Source organism: Mastomys coucha, unplaced genomic scaffold (assembly GCF_008632895.1).
Source record: "Mastomys coucha isolate ucsf_1 unplaced genomic scaffold, UCSF_Mcou_1 pScaffold5, whole genome shotgun sequence".
Lineage (NCBI taxonomy): Eukaryota > Metazoa > Chordata > Mammalia > Rodentia > Muridae > Mastomys > Mastomys coucha.
The window spans coordinates 12,423,331-12,441,628 of record NW_022196911.1 but is presented as its reverse complement, the minus strand read 5'-3'; the positions used below and the strand labels follow the sequence as shown (position 1 = coordinate 12,441,628).

General features: G+C 43.5%; 1 protein-coding gene across 6 annotated transcripts in view; it reads left to right on the top strand.

Moving 5' to 3' along the window:
* Window positions 1-18,298, top strand: part of Pde10a (phosphodiesterase 10A) — a 459,546-nt gene that overhangs the window by 369,459 nt on the left and 71,789 nt on the right. For all 6 annotated transcript variants that reach the window (XM_031351500.1, XM_031351507.1, XM_031351502.1 and 3 more), the window contains one exon: window positions 2,039-2,167. In XM_031351500.1, coding sequence (XP_031207360.1) covers window positions 2,039-2,167 — 129 coding nt within the window. The remainder of the gene's footprint in view (window positions 1-2,038; window positions 2,168-18,298) is intronic.

Sequence of the window (18,298 nt, the reverse complement as noted above, 5' to 3'; positions counted from 1 at the left end):
AGGTCTTCAAGTGGACATGGGTTTCCATGTGGGTCAGGCGAACATTGCATCTAATGAGGGATGCTATTATTGGGTCATACAGGACAACTTTATTTAAGTGATAATAAACTAACAACCTATCTCCCAAAATAGCATACCGCTTGGATGCTGACCAGCTTCAAGCAAGAACTGACGCTTTGCCTCCACACCCACAATTACTGCTCTCCGGGTTTTGGACATTAGCCATTGTAATAAGTATGTAGTTGAGTCTTGTTTTCATGTTACCTTCAGTTCACTAATGACCAATTAGTACCTTTTCTGTGTTTATTTGTGATATCTGCATCTTCTTTGTTTAAGCTGTTTTTTCAACTTTGGGTCCATTTTTCAAAGCTGGCTGTTGGCTTGCCTACGGTTGACTTTTAAGAGTGTATTTTGGGTGCAGGTCCTTTATGTAATATACAATTTGCAAACAACATAGCTTATAACAGTGCTGAAAAATAAGGACCCCCAAGTTAAGACTTCATATGTAGCCTGGCTCTCTGGGAAATAGGAAAATAGTGTGGTCACAGGGAAGGGGAACTGAGAGGTGAAATCTCTTCAGAAAAAAAAAATGAGGAGGTGGTTCCTTTAGGTTCACAGAAGATGCCTCTTTGAGGTGGTAGGGGAATATTCAAAGACCAGTATGGATATCCTAGTGAGCAGGTGATGGGAACATAGACATCAAGGGTATGTGGAAAGTTAGGGTGGGGACCGTGAGATGTCATCAAAGCAGTGGAAGGGAGTCCCGAGGAATTGACTTTTGTGGGCATAGGAAAAAGAGTACCATCTTTATTTACATCATCTGTCTTCTACTTACCACCTTCGCTCCAGTGTCCAATTCTTTCACTATCTAGGGATACGTCTTGCCTTATCAGATGAGCACTCCTTGAGGGGCATCTTGCCTTTAGCATCCTGCAGGAAGTACCAAATCAGATTCTGTTCCACTGGTACCCTTCGCTCTGTGAGGGATAGGACAGGTCTCCCTCCCTTCTCTTAAAGATGTTGTGTGCGTATTGTGTTGCTGTGGATGGTTTAATGACTGAAGTCATTGAAGGGAGCCATCTGCCTTTTTGGCTACCCTGTTCAGCCGTAAGGTCTTGACAACTGTGTATTAGGTGATCAGCAGAATTAATGAACACATATGGATGCTCTGCTTTGCTCGTGGAAATGTGTGACAAAATCAGACTCAGTCTGTGTCAAAGGCAAGGTTCTTCCAGTGCCATCATCCAGCCATCCCCAGGGATGAACATTCATTCAGTCTCAGTGACCATAGGGTACTGAGAGCAATTTCCACACTCTACTTTTATGTTCGAGATTGTTTTAATTTCACATTTTTGATATGAAAACATATAAGATTACTTTGTCTTATTATAGCCAACAGTTTGCAAACGGGTGGAAACTTCAGTGGAACTGTTTACTTCTAACAGCGATGAAGAAATGGCAAGAGCATCCCGAACTAACATGGGTTACAGCAGGCTTTAGCGCCCATGGGAAGGGAGGGATTTGAGTTCACAACAGTGAAGATGAACAGTGACTAACACAGTCATCCATCCCTTTGACACCCGTCCATGGTGCAATGCCAGCTTTAATTGATGTAGTAAGTGCTTTGTGCAGCACAATGTACAATAGAGAGACACGGCCTGGCTTGCATGCCCCCAGAACTGGCAGTTGGGGAACAGCTCTTTGGTGTGATTTACCAACTACCATCTGGAACTGCCAAGTTCTGACTTCACACTCCTCAGCTTTGCTCTGCTAAGGTAGAATGCCATCCTAGCATTTGAATGTCAGTGGTTACGGTTTTGTGGCATCCCACAGAGTCATTGCCTGTCACCCGTGTGCTTCCAAAGCTTTGCCCTTAATGCCAAGCAGCAGCCCTGTCCCCGGTGAGCAACACTGCCTCCACCGGCTCTCTGCAGCAGAGGGAAGCTGCTGAGTCTTAGCATGACATGTCTTGGTGCTACGTACTTCCTGTCCAAAGGTGCCACATAGGTGAATGTTCTTCTCTCTGGTTCTCTTGCAGGTTTGACGGATGAGAAGGTGAAGGCCTATCTTTCTCTCCATCCCCAGGTATTAGATGAGTTTGTTTCAGAAAGTGTCAGCGCAGAGACTGTGGAAAAGTGGCTGAAGAGGAAAACCAACAAACGAGAAGGTAAGCCATTGCCCACCTGTGTGGAAAGAACACTGATTTTAGGGCAAACATTCCTAGCTCATGAGGAGAGTGTTTTCACGGTTTACAAAACAAAACACGAAACAGAGGCGTGTTAGCATTTTATTTGTCAGTCTTACTTTCTCCTTAAAGATAACATTGTTAGGAAGAACTAGATAAATACAAGAGAAGCATCTTAATTAAAAAAAAAATAAGATCTGGCAAATAATTGTTGAGAATTTATTTAGTAGTTAATATGTATTAATCACCTTGGAGTCACTATAGGGTGGTATCTGAGGCCATGAACTATAAAGAAAAAAGGCCCATTTAGTTTCCAGTTCCCGATTTGATAGTTCTGTAACTTTTGCCCTCTGGCAAAGACATCGGATGGCAGTGACAGGGATGTGTGTCAAGAGTGAAGAGCTCAGGTCAACAGCTGGGAAGAGAGATGGAGGCAAGGAGGACAGGGTTCCACACAGGTTCCAGGTATGCTTCAGTGGCTACAAGGCCTCATCCGGCTCTTCTACCTAATGAGCCACACAGTACACCCCAGACAACTGCTTTGTTGTACAAACAAAGAGAATACTGTCTGTCTGTAGACCATGCCAACAATTAGTACTGATGCAAAGAATGCAGTTTGTGTACACATCTTACACCTCGTACGTTTTACACAAGGCGGCCTAAAGCCACTGTGTAGACTGCAGAAGGACCCTTCCTTCCTCCCTTCATAGTAACAGAGGCCACCAGGCTGTTTACTGTCACAGAGCATCCAGTCATAAGACCAGGATGGTCCTTTTTGATGCAATATAGAGAGGCAATGAAGACTGGAGGAGAACTGGTTTAAATCTTAGATTCCTTGATGGATCTCCTATTCTCCTGTAAAGAACCTCCTCCAGTGGTCACACAAGCAACCCTGTGGGTCACACAGGAAAGATGGGCTTGCTGTGAGTAGAGTTTCAGTGGGAAGCTGAGAAAAACTAAAATCCCTTATGTGGATATATGAAACTGTCAAGGAACCAAAAATAAAATGTTTGGGTTTAGGCCTCCTTTGTGTGTTCCTCTCTTATTCCCTGAAATATATTTATCTTTTCAATGAATTAGTTACCTTTGCAGTTCAAATAATAGAAAACAGGGCTCCATATATGCCAGGCAAGGGCTGTGCCATGAGGCTGCATCTCTAGCTTTTTTTTTAATGCATTTATTTTTTTAAACACAGATTGCTTAAGAAACAGTTGTATTCATGAAAATAGAAATATAGACTCAAAAGATATGTGAGGACAAATACATTTCCCCTCAAGCTGAGTAAACAATGAGTGTGTTTTCTTTGAATATTACAACATAATTTTTCTTTGTTTCTAAATGGATATATCTGACCAAATTTGGCGCCTCATTTTTATGCTTGTTTTTTTTTTTCATAACACAATTTCTACTTGAGAAACATGTTAACAACAAAATAGTAGTTCTGGGGGTGTATTTTCTTAGTATGATAGGCAGTCTAACCTCTCTGATATACAGAAATAATTACTTTCAGGATGTAGTAGAAATATAGGTAGTTTTCTTGCTCTCAGTAAGTCTATGTAGTTTCTGAACATATTATCACGAAAACAAGTATTTGTAAATAAGGATTTTCTCACTGATCTGTGAAGCAATTTTTAGGGTAACCACAGTGATCTGTAAAGTATCTATGAGCATGAGTGTGCACATGTGCATGCATAGTTTGAGAGAAAGAAAAGAAGCAACGGATTGGCGATCAATATTTTCTTCCCCAAAATGAGCCTATCCTGGGTGATTAGGAGTGAAGGCAAACCAGCACTTTCCATCACTGATAATCTCAGAGACTGGGAAATAGTTTGAGATGTTTGATGCCTGAGAATCATGGCTGAGCTTTGAAGGCACAACCTAGCTAATGGGGGGTGGGGGGGCACGAAGATGGCTCAGCCTTGCTCAAGTGCCTGCCACGAAAACATGACAATTTCAGTCCAGATTTACAGCATCCATGTAAGAACCTGGTAGAGTTGTAGGCACAAGTATGTAGGGGTGGGTGTAGCAGGGAAGACAACTGCGTATCTAGAGCTCACTGGCCACTTGCCTGACCAAATCAGGGAGTACTACTTTTAGTGAGAAACCTTGCCTCAGAAACCCAAGGAGGGAGGGGAAACACTCAATGCCAATGCCTTTACACGAATGCACACACATACACACGTGCACACACACACACATTCACACACACATTCACATACACATATATACACACGTGCACACTCACACACATGTACACACACATCTATCACTAATTAAGAATCACGTACCACAGTCCGGCTTTTAGCAGGATCTTCTGGAAGAATTTTCTCAATTGAGGGTTCCTCTTCCCAAATGAATCTAGCTTGAGTCAAGCTTATGTAAAACTAGCCAGCATAGAATGTAGAATTGAGTTTAGTTGTTACAAATGATAATTTTTTTAAAATCAACTTTAGTTGTAAGCTAACCTAAACATTTTTTATACGGGATTGAGAGATAGCTCGGTGGTTAATAGCAAGCACTTCTCTTGCATAACAAAATTTAGTCCCCAGCACCCAGATGGGACATTCAGAACCATCTGCCCCAGCTCCAGGGTATCTATCTGATATCCCTGGCTGCCTAGGGCACCTGCACTCTTGTGCACACAAAGACATGCACACACACACACACACACACACACACACACACACACATATCACACATATGGTATCAGTTACTTTTCTGTTGCTGCGAGAAAATGCCCTAAACAACAAAACAGTGTCCAGAAGGAAGCGTTTATTGAGCGTCTGGTTCCACAGAGGCACAGAGTTTATCAAGGCACGTGGGAAGGCAGAAGCAGGAAGCTGGATGGTCACTGGCCTAGTGGTTCTTGTTAGCTAGTGGTCCCTTGTCACACTGGTGCTGGGCGTATTTTTCTCAAGCTCATATGAAAGCTTCCTAAGGGAGTGAGTTGCACCAGAAATGTTGACTATCATTTATACCAACTGTGTGGGGCCAGATACCAGATGTGTCTCAGCTTTTCTCTCCCTCTCTCTTTCCCTCTCTCCCTCCCCTTTCTCTCTCCTCCCCCTATCTTTTTTTCACCCCCTTTCCTCCCTCCTTCTCTCTGTATGGGGGTTACTTTTCACACTTAATTCAAACTCCACCACCAGGCCTTTGAATTAGAAAGGCCAACATGTGCATATTTTCAGTCCCCCAAAGCAGCTTGTGCCTTTGTGCAGGAAATGGTGTGTTGAGCTCTGCTGTGGTCTTCAGAGCATGTTAAAGGGTCACTGGTCTAACAAACAGGGGAGAGTTGTGACACACTGTTTTCCTTTTGGACATCTGATGGTAAGACTAGCCTGTGCTGGCAGTTTGTAGCCAGGGAAGTCTGGTGGGAGAAGGGAAAGAGAAACGGATTCCCGGATGGGAGTGACTACTTGACTTCAGATTAGGGCTTGAGCAATGTGTGCTTTTAATGTTTTCAATACAATTATATTGCTTTCCTACCATTTCCAGTTCATGTTATAATATTTTATGCACAGCAGAGCAGCAGCATCTGTGTGTATGTACACAAATATTCTGTGTGTGTGTGTATACATATGTGTCTGTCTGCTGAGTGTATATACACGTGTACATATGCACATGTGTGTGTGTGTGTGTGTGTGTGTGTGTGTTGGACTTGTGTTCATATGTGTGCAGGGGTCATTAAACCTCTGATATTGCTCATCAGGAGTCATCCACCTTGTTCTTTGAGACAGGATCTCAGCTTCTATCTCCCCAGCACTGGGAATAAAAGTATAAGCAGCCACCTAGCTTTTTCATGGGGGCTGGAGTCACGCTCCTGCTTGAGGATACAGGCTTTGTAAGCAGTCTCCCCAGCACTGGACATTGTTTTCTGAAGATGACCTTGAATCCAAGTTCCCAATGATCCATTTCAAAGTGATTTTTGAAGGTGGAGTTTATAGTTACTTTCTTTATAAGCTGTTGTGTTGCGCTCATATGCAAAGCCAACCGAGAGTACTTTCTAAGCCAAGGATAACTTCTAAGGAGTTTCCAACTGTTCCATCAAACATCTGTAGATGCATTTGGAAAGAAACCAAGTCTTGGAAAGAACTGTGTTTCACACTTGATCCCACTAAACATTATACTATCTTTATTTGTCTGTGAGCTACAGATGAAGGTCCCGATCAGTGCCCTTTGGGACCCAGAGATTTCTATAGCAGTTAGCACTGAATACCTGTGTCCACGCACAGCACAAACACAAGGCTATGTGTAGGCCCTGTCCTACAAATTTCTTGCAAGAGTCTCCAAGATGGGACCTGATTCCATACTACACTGTTCTGTGTCTTATGGGTAAGAAGGATAGAACATTAACCTGGACTGTCAGCAATGTCTCATGTCCTTTGGTTACCAGTGTGGGCAGTATTGGGGGGAGATGAAGCAGCACTTAGCGTGACCATTTAAGGTGAGTATTAATAAGGCCCCAAGTTCTGCCGTCACATTAATATTTGGAGGAAGTTTACTTAGTACCTGAGAGTGAGAAATAAGCCTACATGCTTTAGAAATTGTCGGTAGAGTGCTGCCTTCTGTGGCCTGTGGTTTTATGTGGTGTGTTCTAGAGTAGATGCTACCATTGCTTTTCAAAAAAATTGCTTAATTACTACTTTTATTTTGCTATTTTTAACATACTATTTTTAAGTATTAATTACTATTTTTAGGTGGTTAATAATGAAAGTCTTGTTGCTATCAGCTACCTTAAATTTTAAAAATTTACATGGTTTTCACTTTAATACAAAAGTGTAGTTATCAAATATTTTCTCCTTTGACATTGATTCCAGAGATGGGATTTATTATTATCCAAGGAAATTCTTAGACATGTCATACCTAGAATAAAAATTTAAGTCATGCCACCCCACCTTACTGTTCGATAACCTGAGATTCAGATTTATCTATATTTAAACTGGTTAATATCAAACAGATGGCGGCTATGCTAGTGTCTAGTGTAATGGCACCATAGACTAATGAGGCATGAGTTTCTTTGCCAGAACACACAGCTTGGCAAGGTTGTAGCCTGCTGTAGGACACTAACAAATGATGCACACATTGTGAATAAGAAAACAAGCCATGCCTGAGATGATTTTCATGGAACATAATTTTGGACACTTTTCTTTGAAATTAGAATGATTTTTAAAATTTCCTCTGATTATTTTATCTCAGCCATTGAAATTACAGTAATAAGATAAGACTTTGAAACCATGCATTCCTTTGCTTTTGGCAGTGGATGTTGTGTATTGAAGGCTTTGATGTGAGTTATAAAAATAACCAAGAGCTTACCAACTAGAGGCTAGCGAAGAGACAGCCCTGACAAAAGATGCTATTAAATGTTAGTTGATGTAATTCTTTTGAGCATCTAAAATTTTTGTGTCACCTATGAGAGATTTTTAAACATAAAACCCTCGGAAAAAAAAAAAAAAAAAAAAAAAAAAAAACAAAAAAAACCAAAAAACAAAAAACAAAAAAACCCAACAACAACAACAACAAAAAATCTGTGAAAAATAGTAGTCTAACAACTTCTCATTGCTTTCAAGTCTACATCTTAAGACTTTTCTGAAAGTTTAGTAGGAGAAATGTGCACCTGAGAGGCAAGGATCTCAGTTATGTTCTTCTATTATTATAAGAAAAAACAAACAAACAAGCAAAAAAAACCAAACAAACAAAAAACAAACAAACAAACAAACAAAAAAACCCAACCCTATCATAACCAAAAAAACCCAGTAACTTGGGAGGAAGAAGTTTATTTCATCTTACAACTCCCAGGTCCTACTTGGTCACAGGGATGTCAGGTCAGGAGCAAGAACCCGGAGAAGTCAAAGCTATCAATGAGTGCTGCTTACCGGCTTGCTCCCTCTTGCCTGCTCAGCCTGCTCTCTTACACTATGCAGGACCACCTGTCTAGGGAAGACTCCACCCACAGGCAGCTGGGCTTTTGCCCATTAGCCATCAATACAGAAAATGGCCCATACTCTTGTTCACAGGTCAGTCTGGTGGAAACATTTTCTCAGTTAAAATACCCTCTTCCCAAATGACTAACTTGTGTCAAGTTGACGGAAACACTAACTGTGATAGTTCACTAACTGTGATAGTACCTGGTGTGTGACCCAGGGTGACATGCTTTCCTGGCTAATCATTCAGTCACCAGTTCAAGCATTTACTGATTACCTGCTGTGAGGGCGTAACTGGAGAAAAGGGAACAAGGAACTTGCTCTTCTCTAGAAGCTCAATTGTTGCAGGGAAATCATCAAGTGCTTAGAACAAACAGTAACATTGTTTCAGCATTGCTGATTGTACATATTAGAAAGGTCTAGTCTAATGACTGGCATAGAAGAGTTTAAGGAAACATTTAAAATCCAGGGCTGGCCTTCAGCCAGTTAAACCTGGCTTCTGTGTTGAGGACGGCTGTCTGCCTGTATCCTTGGCTCTTTGCAGTGCCGCAGGAACAGTATTTCTTGTGTTATTGCCAACAGGGAACTTGTACTTCATGGTGGTAGATGTTTGAGACTGTCAGAGCACAGAGACAGAGGCATGGCTCAGGCATCTTTTGGTGGTGAAGACAGTACTGGAAGGTGTTATCAGTGACTCCTGGACCATGGAATTGTTTGTTACCCTGGAGTTGGTCAGAAACTGTATCCATGTCACTTAGACCCCACTGTCTCAGTGTTTGGTGCCCTCCCTGGTTTGCATGGGTTCTATAGAACTTCTTGTGTTTGTTGGGTTTGAGGCTAGTGCTAGGCATCAGGGCACCTGAAAGACTAAAGCTAGCACTGACACAGACTGAGGAGCTTTGAGAAACGGCAAAAAATGGTTGCCCTCCTACCTCTTTCACAGCAACCAAGGCTGGGGAGGTCCCAACTGCCGCCTGCACCCCACAGCTCAGTTATCATTGCCCTGCTGTTACAGAGAGCATGGGGGCATTTCTCAGGGCTCCCACTAGCTCACCCAAGAACTGCCTGCCATGGGTTCCCAATCACCTCATGTGAAATGTACCCTGGAAATAAGAAGAGTTGGGGAAGGGCTAACAGCTCCCTCAGTTGTTGGGCATTTCAAAGCCCTGAAGTGCTTTCTAAACATCCAAAACACTCACCTACTTCTGTCCCGGGTGCCCTCGTGTTAAACCAGCCTGAGAGGTTCTGGGAGTCTATGTTAGAGCACCAAATACTTGGAAAGAAGCTCAGAGACTTGTTTGCTTTTCCACCCACATCTCCATCTAAGCCACAGGGGCACTAAGCCATCCTTCATTTAAAAGTCTATTTGAAGTGGTAACCATTGCATCTCCTGAGTTCTGTGTCTGTGTGAAAGGTAGCTCTACCAGGTCCCTCTCTCTGAAGAACAAGTACACAGTGCTCTTCAAATAACTCCCCTGTGTTTCTTCCAGTGGGGGTGGGGGCTCTGGTTGGAAGGCCTCGGCCCTCTGTATAATGATGGGAAGGAACGGACCTATGAAAGGTGGGATCTAGTAGGGAGTCATCTGGGGAGACCTTGAAAAGAGATATGAGAGCCTAGCCTCTCCAGTGTCCCTTTCAAAATGTCATCTCTACTGACAACAGGTATGTCCTCCTGTAGCTGTGACATCATCAGGCCAGTGCTATACCCTTTTATCTCCAAAACTGTAAGCTAAATAAGCTCCTTTTCTTTGTTAACTGGGCCTGCTTCAAGTAATAAAAACAGATAAAAACACAAGGCTAAAAAATAGTTTGAAGTGCAGCTTATCACCAAATTCTCAGATTCTCCCACTGTCCATGTGATATAAACACTTTTAACTTCCATGATAAAGCAAAAGCAACTCTGTGTCCTCTACCTTCCAAAGAATCCGAGTCTGCCCAAACTGAACTATTTTATAGACACGGGAAGTGCTATTAAAATAAGTGCTCTGCACACCTACTGAGAAGTCCTACCTAAAAGTCTCACTCACTGTTCTGTTGCTGTGAAGAGCCAACATGCTCAAGACAAGTCTTATTTATAAAAGAAAGCATTTAATTGGGGGTTTGTCTGCAGGTTCCTAGGGTTAGTCCATTATGATCATGATAATGATGAAAGCAGACAGGCATGATGCTGGAGAAGTAGCTCAGGGCTTTACATCCTGATCCATGGCCAGCCATGGAGGGAAAGAGGGAAGCAGGAGGAGAGAGAGACAGACAGGCTGACAGACAGAGACAGGCAGGCAGGCAGGCAGGTAGGCAGGCAGGCAGGCAGGCAGGCAGGCAGGCAGGCAGGTAGTCAGCAGACCTGGTATAGGCTTTTGAAACTTCAAAGCTGATCTCCAGCCGCATACTTCCTCCAACAAAGACACCTCCTACCCCAGTAAGGCCACACCTCTGAATCCTTCCCAAACAGTTCATCAACTGGAGACTATGAGGGCCATGCTCCTCCAAGCCACTGTGGGTGCCTTTGAGTGGGTTTGATGCAAAACTTTAGTCTAAAATTCATCTCAAATTCATCCTGAGCAACAGCCATTTTTCATCAGGCATTGTTTCTTCATTTTAATAATATATGTGACCTTTGTCACACTTTATTGCTTGGGAAGTATGAGGCCAGCCACTTCTCCTGTCCTCTGCTCAGTCACATGCCCTGCTACCCCTCTTCAGAGGCGAGTGGAGACCCGTTCTTTTTGATACATACCTTGCTCAAATTGTACTTTTTTGAAAAGATTTATTTTGGATTTTTGTTTTATGTGTGTAAGTACACTGTTGCTCTCTACAGACACACCAGAAGAGGTCACTGGATCCCATTACAGATGGTTGTGAGCTACCCTGTGGTTGCTGGGAATTGAGCTTAGGACCCCTGGAAGATCAGTCAATGTCCTTAACCACTGAGCCATCTCTCCAGCCCAAATTGTACTTTTCACCAAATAATTTGAGCATCTTATATTTGGGCTTTAAAATGTGCTGAAGCCAAAAAGTATAGCCGTTGAGTGTACTTAAAAACACTGAAACCATATTGTCTTTATGACAACCTTTGACCAAATGTCAGGTCTTTACATTTCAGAGCAGTAATAAAAGTGCATGGGGAGTCTTGCTTTGATTTCCAAGTTGAGCTATTACTTTGAGCCCAACACAGTCCTCAGTTCCCATAGCCACTGCACTGTGAAACAGACCCGTGTGGGGTGATCTGGGGAGGCAACAGGTAGTCAGACACTGAAACGTGATTGGCTTCTTCCGACTACAGAAGACAGTGCATGTCATGACCCTCATGTTATCAAATCTTCAAAGGTATTTGAGGACTTTAGTTAAGTGTCCTAGAAGGTCCAGCCTCGGCAGTGCCTGCCCATCTCTCCAGCCTTCTCCTGTGATGTTCCAAAAAGGCTGTGTCTGCTTTGAAGTTTTCTCCTAAAACTACCCCTCCCACAGCTCAGACTTCATAAGGCCTCTGGGGACTACATTTTATCTTGTTGGTAACCCACCCTTCCCAGGAGGGAAGGAGGTACAAGCTGCCCTTTCCTCTCTGCCCTTCCTAAAACTGAATTCAACAGCTTGGATGGCTGATATCGAAACAAGGGAAGAAAACTCAAAGAGAAACATGAAGAGCAGGATCATGCCGAATGGAAGAACAAATGCAGAAAGGTAGCCACTACATGATCTCCCAACCCTACACCAACTGCAAACACAGGAAAACAAACAAACAAACAAACAAAGATTTTTTCAAGTTGAAAATCTCAGAGGACAGCACATCAAAACTGCTACCACAGAGTGACCAGGAAGGACCTGCCATACATGCACCTTATTTCACCACAGCTGCAATCAAGAGCTAAACAGTTGTGCTGGCCACCTTACCTGACCAGCCCACTGCCTCCTGCCACAACACTGCTTCCTCAATCTGTTCTTCCCCTCTCCTCCCAGGCTCTCAGAAATCAAACCCAGAAGTCCTGCATAACACACAGTAATAATAATAATAATAGTAATATTACTATTACTATTACTATTACTATTACTATTATTATTATTATTAACAATATAATAATAGTAATGGTTATTGTGCAATGGTAGAGGAAGACACCTGACATTTCATTTTGGGCTACACACACACACACACACACACACACACACACACACAACACACACAACACATACACACCACATTCATACAGGACCTACATATGCCCATGTATCTGCACATATGCATGCACACACACACACAGATTATACATTACACAAGCACAAATAAGAATAATATTAATGCTACCTTAATTGCTTCCTAGCAGGACCACTTTCTCTTGATGGGAGGCTACTGGCCCATTTACTTGTTGAAGAAGCATGTGTTTTTGTCTGACATGGGTTTTATCCGAGGGATTTATTGTAAAATGTGCAGATGTAAACACCACCTGTTCCATGTTTCGGCTGCCTACAGTTTCTCATACACAGACTTCTGTGATGTTTCCCAAGTTGTGAGTTCTCAGGAATTGTTTGGTGGCACAGCCTACGATCCATTTACTCAGCCTCGGACCTAGTGTTTGACATGGCGACACACTCATTTTAGAAACAGAGATTGAAAGAGTGACTGTCTGATTTGGAAACACTGCATTTGTCTCCACTAATACTAACTCTGTTTATGGTTAGATGATTTAAGGTTGTATATTTTAGCACAGTGTGTGTGGGGGATGATGGGGAAGGATGGGAGGGAGGATGAGGTGGGCATAGGAGGAGAGGATAGGGTAGGGACAGGGTGATGGGACAGTGTGGTCACAGAGGGGAGGGGATGGGCATAGGGAGGAGGGGATAGAGTATGTTTAGGGGGAAGGAGATAGAGTAGGCACAGGGGGAAGGGATGGGGTGGACACAGTGGGAGGGGATGTACCTAGCCCCCCTGCATTGATACAGCACAAAGAAGCTAGGGCTTTCCTATCATGGTGAGACTGGGGAAAGGGCCAAAGCAGGGTGTGAGGAGCAGTCATCCATTTGGGCCAATGCCTCATCTGCATCCACAGTAGGATATGCAGGCAGCATCACTGCCCTGTGAGGTACTCGGGCATATCTTCCATCCTGACTGGAGCCTTCTCTCTAGGTCAGCAGCCAGTCTCCCACAGGCAGTTGAACTTGAGCAGGATTAGAGTTCCTCAGAGTGGTGGGCAAGGAGCGGAGGTGTTTAAAGTAGACTGGTTAGGACAGGGAGCACTGGGACATGATGTCTAGGTGGGTGGCTGGGTCTCCTGAGGTTTGGCATGGATGTGACTCAGCTCAGCACCTTGACTGTGCCTTTCCTGGAATCAGTACATGGAGAAGTTGTTGCATGCTGTAATGTAATGTAATGCTCCTGTCTTCCTGTTTCTGACTGGTCCATTGGAAGTCCAAGCTGAGGTAGAAGCAGGTGCAGGGCCTTTGGCAGAGAATTGACATCTGTGGGATGAAGGAGAGATTAGGAAGGGAATAAACATGGAAGTACAGTGGACTGAGGCAGGAAGGGCTTAGCCAAGAGGAGTTCTCCATCGTCTAGACTCCTAGGAGTCCTGAAGCACCAGGCTGGCACCTGTGGGGACTCCTAGGCATAGGTGTGGCCGCGAGTATGGTGGCTTTGTCCCCTCCACTTCCTTCTGCAAGTGCTGGGAAAGGTACTTGGGTTTGGGAAATGGCAGAGTTCCCAGCAACAACGTTTAAAATTAAATGATAAAGACATCTGTTCTCCCTCCCCTTTCCTCCCTCCAGCCCCTCGTGAGCCCACGGCCTTCTGCTTTATGATTGTCACATACCTATGCATAAGCAGGTAAACAGAAACTGTAGCATATGTATCATTGCTTGGTGCTCAAGTTTTCAGGCAAGGACAAATTCTGGTGCACCATCATACAACAGAATTCTCCCAGAGGCTTTTTCATATATTCGAACTAAAATGAGACGTCATAGATAAAGGCACAAATAATCAGGCTGAGGAGGCGGCTCTGCCGCTGACTTAAGCTCTAGTGTCATCCTTTGGGAACTGTCCCTCTTGCATTTTTGAGACTGGCAACTCTCTCTCGAGTTCATCATCAGTCTGAGAAGGACTGATCTTTGTTTCACCCAGCTTGTTAACTAACATATACATTAACTGTTCATGTTAATAAGGCATCATTTACTTATATACCCATAGGCACCACACAGGGATCAACCCCAAAGACTGTTAAATAATTGAATGTGTCTCTAAGATGTAGCAGTTGGTTCAAGTTGCAGACATTACATGTTGAACCTTCTCACTGGATCTTGAGAATTTGGAATCTGACAAATGGGCCCACTGATGACAAGCATAATTAGGCAGAGACTCTGGTGAGCGGAGGAAGCTTCTACTGGCTCAGCTGACAGAGTTTCAGCTCCTGGAGTCAGTTTACCTCATGGTCCCTTCCTGATCTTGAATCGATTTGTGTGCAGTGTGAGAGGTAGGGATCTAGTTCAGTTCTTCTGCAAAGAGACACCTGCCTTTCCCTGCATGTTTTTGGTGGGCGTGGCGTTAGGTGCTCATATCTGGGTCTGCTCTTCCATCCCGGTGCCTGCCTTCTCATGCTAGGGTTACACTGGATTTTGTAACTGTAGCTCCAGAGAATAATTTGAAAGTAGACATTAAACACCTCCGGCACTGCTCTTTCTGCTCAGGATCTTGTGTCTCAGCGTCACAAGTGAGTCTATCACTGGAAAGGCCGCAGTGCTGGTTAAGATTGCTGACTTCATGCAGTCTTTTGCCACAGTCAGCAGTGTAATGAGGTGCCCGGCTATGAGTCCACCTCTCTAGACATTCATAGTAATTTCTAAAAAGGCACTATATTAAATATTCATTTTACCCAAAGAGATAAGTGTCTGAATGACTAAAAATAGTTGCTTAATATTGTTCATTATTGGGAGACAATTGTACAGCTTGAAGCAGGTGTGGTCAAGCGACATTGTCAGTCTGCTGACTATTCTTCCCTAGTAGGAGAAAGTCTCTCTCTCTCTCACACACACACAAAGGTGCAAGTGTTTGCGTGTATGCACACACACGCACATACAAATACAGAAAGAAAGAGGGAGAGTTTTAAATCTAGATTCCATATATGAAAGAAAATGTCTGAGTATGGCTTCTTTTGCTTAACAATGATCCCCTTCTGCTTCTTACTGATGGCACGGCTTCCTTTTTTATTGCAGTTAAATGGGTTCCTTTTTTGTTACAGTTAAATAGAACCCCTTTCTCTGTCCTACATCTTCCTTACCATCCACTGGTTGGTAACTATATAGACTGACTCAGCTCCTGACTGTTATTTATACTGTAGCAGTGAACGAGGATATGCAAGCCTCTGTGTAGACTTTGCCCTCTGGGTCTGACCTGCAGAGCCAGCAGTGAGGTCATTCAAGTTCAAGTTGTAGGGTCTTGAAACTCTCCATGCTGATTTCTGGCAGCTACACCAGTTTACACACCCCTGCCAGCAGTAAATAAGACTCTTCTCTCCAAGACCCCATTAGGGCTTGGTTGACTGGGTCCATTCTGACTGCCATGAAATGGAATCCCCACACAGTTTTGGTTTGCATTTCTCTGATGGCTAAAGGAAGTTGAATACCAATTCAAGTATTTATTGATCAGCATATCTCCTCTGTTGACGTTGTCCCATCCTTTTACTGATTGGTGTTTGTGTGTACAAGTTGGTGTATGTATCAGACATGTGTGCACCTTGTGGTGGTGGCTGTTGGCACTGGGTGCTATCTGTCACATTCCCTCTTATGTTTTAGGACAAGACCTGTTGCTGAACCTGAGCTCACTGATTTGAGGTCCCAAGACCTACCTCTGGATCCCAGTACTGGGGTTATAAACATGTGCTGACCTCACTAGCTTTTAAACTAAGTAGTGGGGAATCCAAACTCAGGTCCCCATATTTATACAACAAGCACATCCTCACTGAGCCATCTCCACAGGCCCGATTTCTAAACTTCCTTACATGTCCTAAATATCAACCCCTTGTCTGCTGTGATCAAATGTATCTGATGTGAAATTGTAGATCATATTTCCCTCTCTGTCAGATGTCTCCTCCCTCTGCTGGTTGTTTCTTTTGCTGTGCAGAACATGTAGCCTCACTTGTCATCACTGTGGGGTTGTTCCCTGTACTCCTGAGGCCTTTCAGTAAGATCTGAGTGAGCCTGTGACAGAAGTCACAGGAGCACTCCAGTACCTGCTGATGGTCCAGATTTCTTTAATCTGCTGTTACAAATGTGGGCCCATTACTGTAATCCCATCTCATATCAGGGGCACATTGAGAGTAGTCACAAAACACAAATATCCACACATTTGTAAAGACTTATAAAATATTTAAAGGGAGTATTTACTGTTAAAGAGGCACCCATTAAGTGCTAGAAACCCCCAAGAGGATTCTTTTTCCTCCATGCCCTGTTCTTGCTAAGGCTTTTAAAGATCATTAAGATGGAGCTCGGATGGAGGTGGTTTTCCTTTCTGAAAAAACACATTTGTATTTAGCAAGCCTATTTGTTCCGACACTACTGGTTGCCTGGTTGGTCTATATCAATGGAGTGCACGCATCCCGATGACGGGTCTGGGTGTTCAGGCACAGACTCCTAGGTATCTAGATGTTGAACAGACATGTGTCTAAGGAAGAGGCCCTCTCCTGCCTGAAGAACTGCCTCCTCTGCTGTGAACCTTCCTACTGATAATTTGATGAACTTGGCCTTTAGACTATGTAAAACACTGAGCAGCAGCTCAGTGGTTGGTGGACCCTGCTCAAAGTCACTAGGACAGCATTCCAAACTGAGGCTCTAACCTGGAATTCCTACTGATTGCCAGTGACAGAATGGATAGGAAGGGGCTCATCAGCAATACTACAGTATTGGTTGGAGGTCACGAGTTGCTTCTTTGCTATTTATTTATTTATTTACTTGGAAGAATAAGTATTTTCAGTGACAATCCTCACTGTTAGGATGGTGTCTCTTTTTGGATGTTTCATGGCTCCCCAGTAAAGACAGCACAGCTTGGCCCTGTAGACAAGGGCTTGCCATTGCTCACGTGAGCCCCTCCACTACAGAATGGACGTAAATGCCTTCCTTCTACATGCTTAGCTCTGTAGGACAGGAGAGTACAATAAACAAAAGTTCCAAGTATAGGAAAGAGGGAGCAAGATTTCTTGGCTAGCCTTCTGACAATGTTCTGTGTGTAATAGACTTGACATTCATTTAGCATAAGTTATAAGGGCCAAGTCAGAAAGGAGGGCAAGAAGGAGGAGGAGGAAAAGGAGGGAGAGGGAGGAGAAAGAGGAAGAAAAGAAGGGAGAAGGAGAAGAAGGGGAGAAGGAGGAGGAAGAGTAGGAGGAGATGGGGAGAAAGAGAAGGAAGAAGAAGAGGTGGAAGAAGAGAAGGGGAGGGAAAGAAAGAGGAGGAGGGGAAGAGGAGGAGCAACAGGAAGAAGAGGAGGAAGAGTAAAAAGAGGAGGAAAAAGAGGAGAAGGAGGAGGAAGAGATAGTATTTCTAAATTAGTTCCAAGGTGAAAATCCAGAAATCATATATAGGCAAAGGTTTTCTTTCGAATACCTTAAATTGTCCAGAGGGCTGAAGATAGTTGATTCTGTAGCTATCTGCAGGCAGTGTATGTACAGCACACACTAGTCTGAGGAATCAGATGCTAGTCTGTCAGATGCTTGGCCCTGGTTACTACTTGGATAGGAGGAGTGACAAGCCAGGTCTGGGAGAAAAAGCGGGAAAACCTTTCTTAATAGGTGTGAGACTCTGAAACTGTTCTTCTCTGTGGCGGTAGAGAGAGAGAATGCAGAGTCACACTTGGTTTGGCTCTGTTCCATCATGATACCCAACCCCACCACACACGGCAACTCTACCTTTGTAAAGATGACCGTATTAGTTAGTTAGCTAATTAATTAATTAAATTTGATATATGCTTTCACTGTACAGCCTAGGCTGGCCTCAAACTTAAAATCCTCCTGCCTCAACTTCCCTAGGCACATACCACCATACCAGACATTTTGCCTTAAGCCCTGCTTAATGAATTGCTAAGACACACTTTTTTTTTTTTGATTACACGCTCTCGAGCCTCTGTAACTTTAGAATCCACTAATAAACTAATGATGGTTTAATAGTTCCCTTTTCAGAGAGGTTTAGGAAAAATAAAATAGGAGGTGAAGAATAAATGAAAATT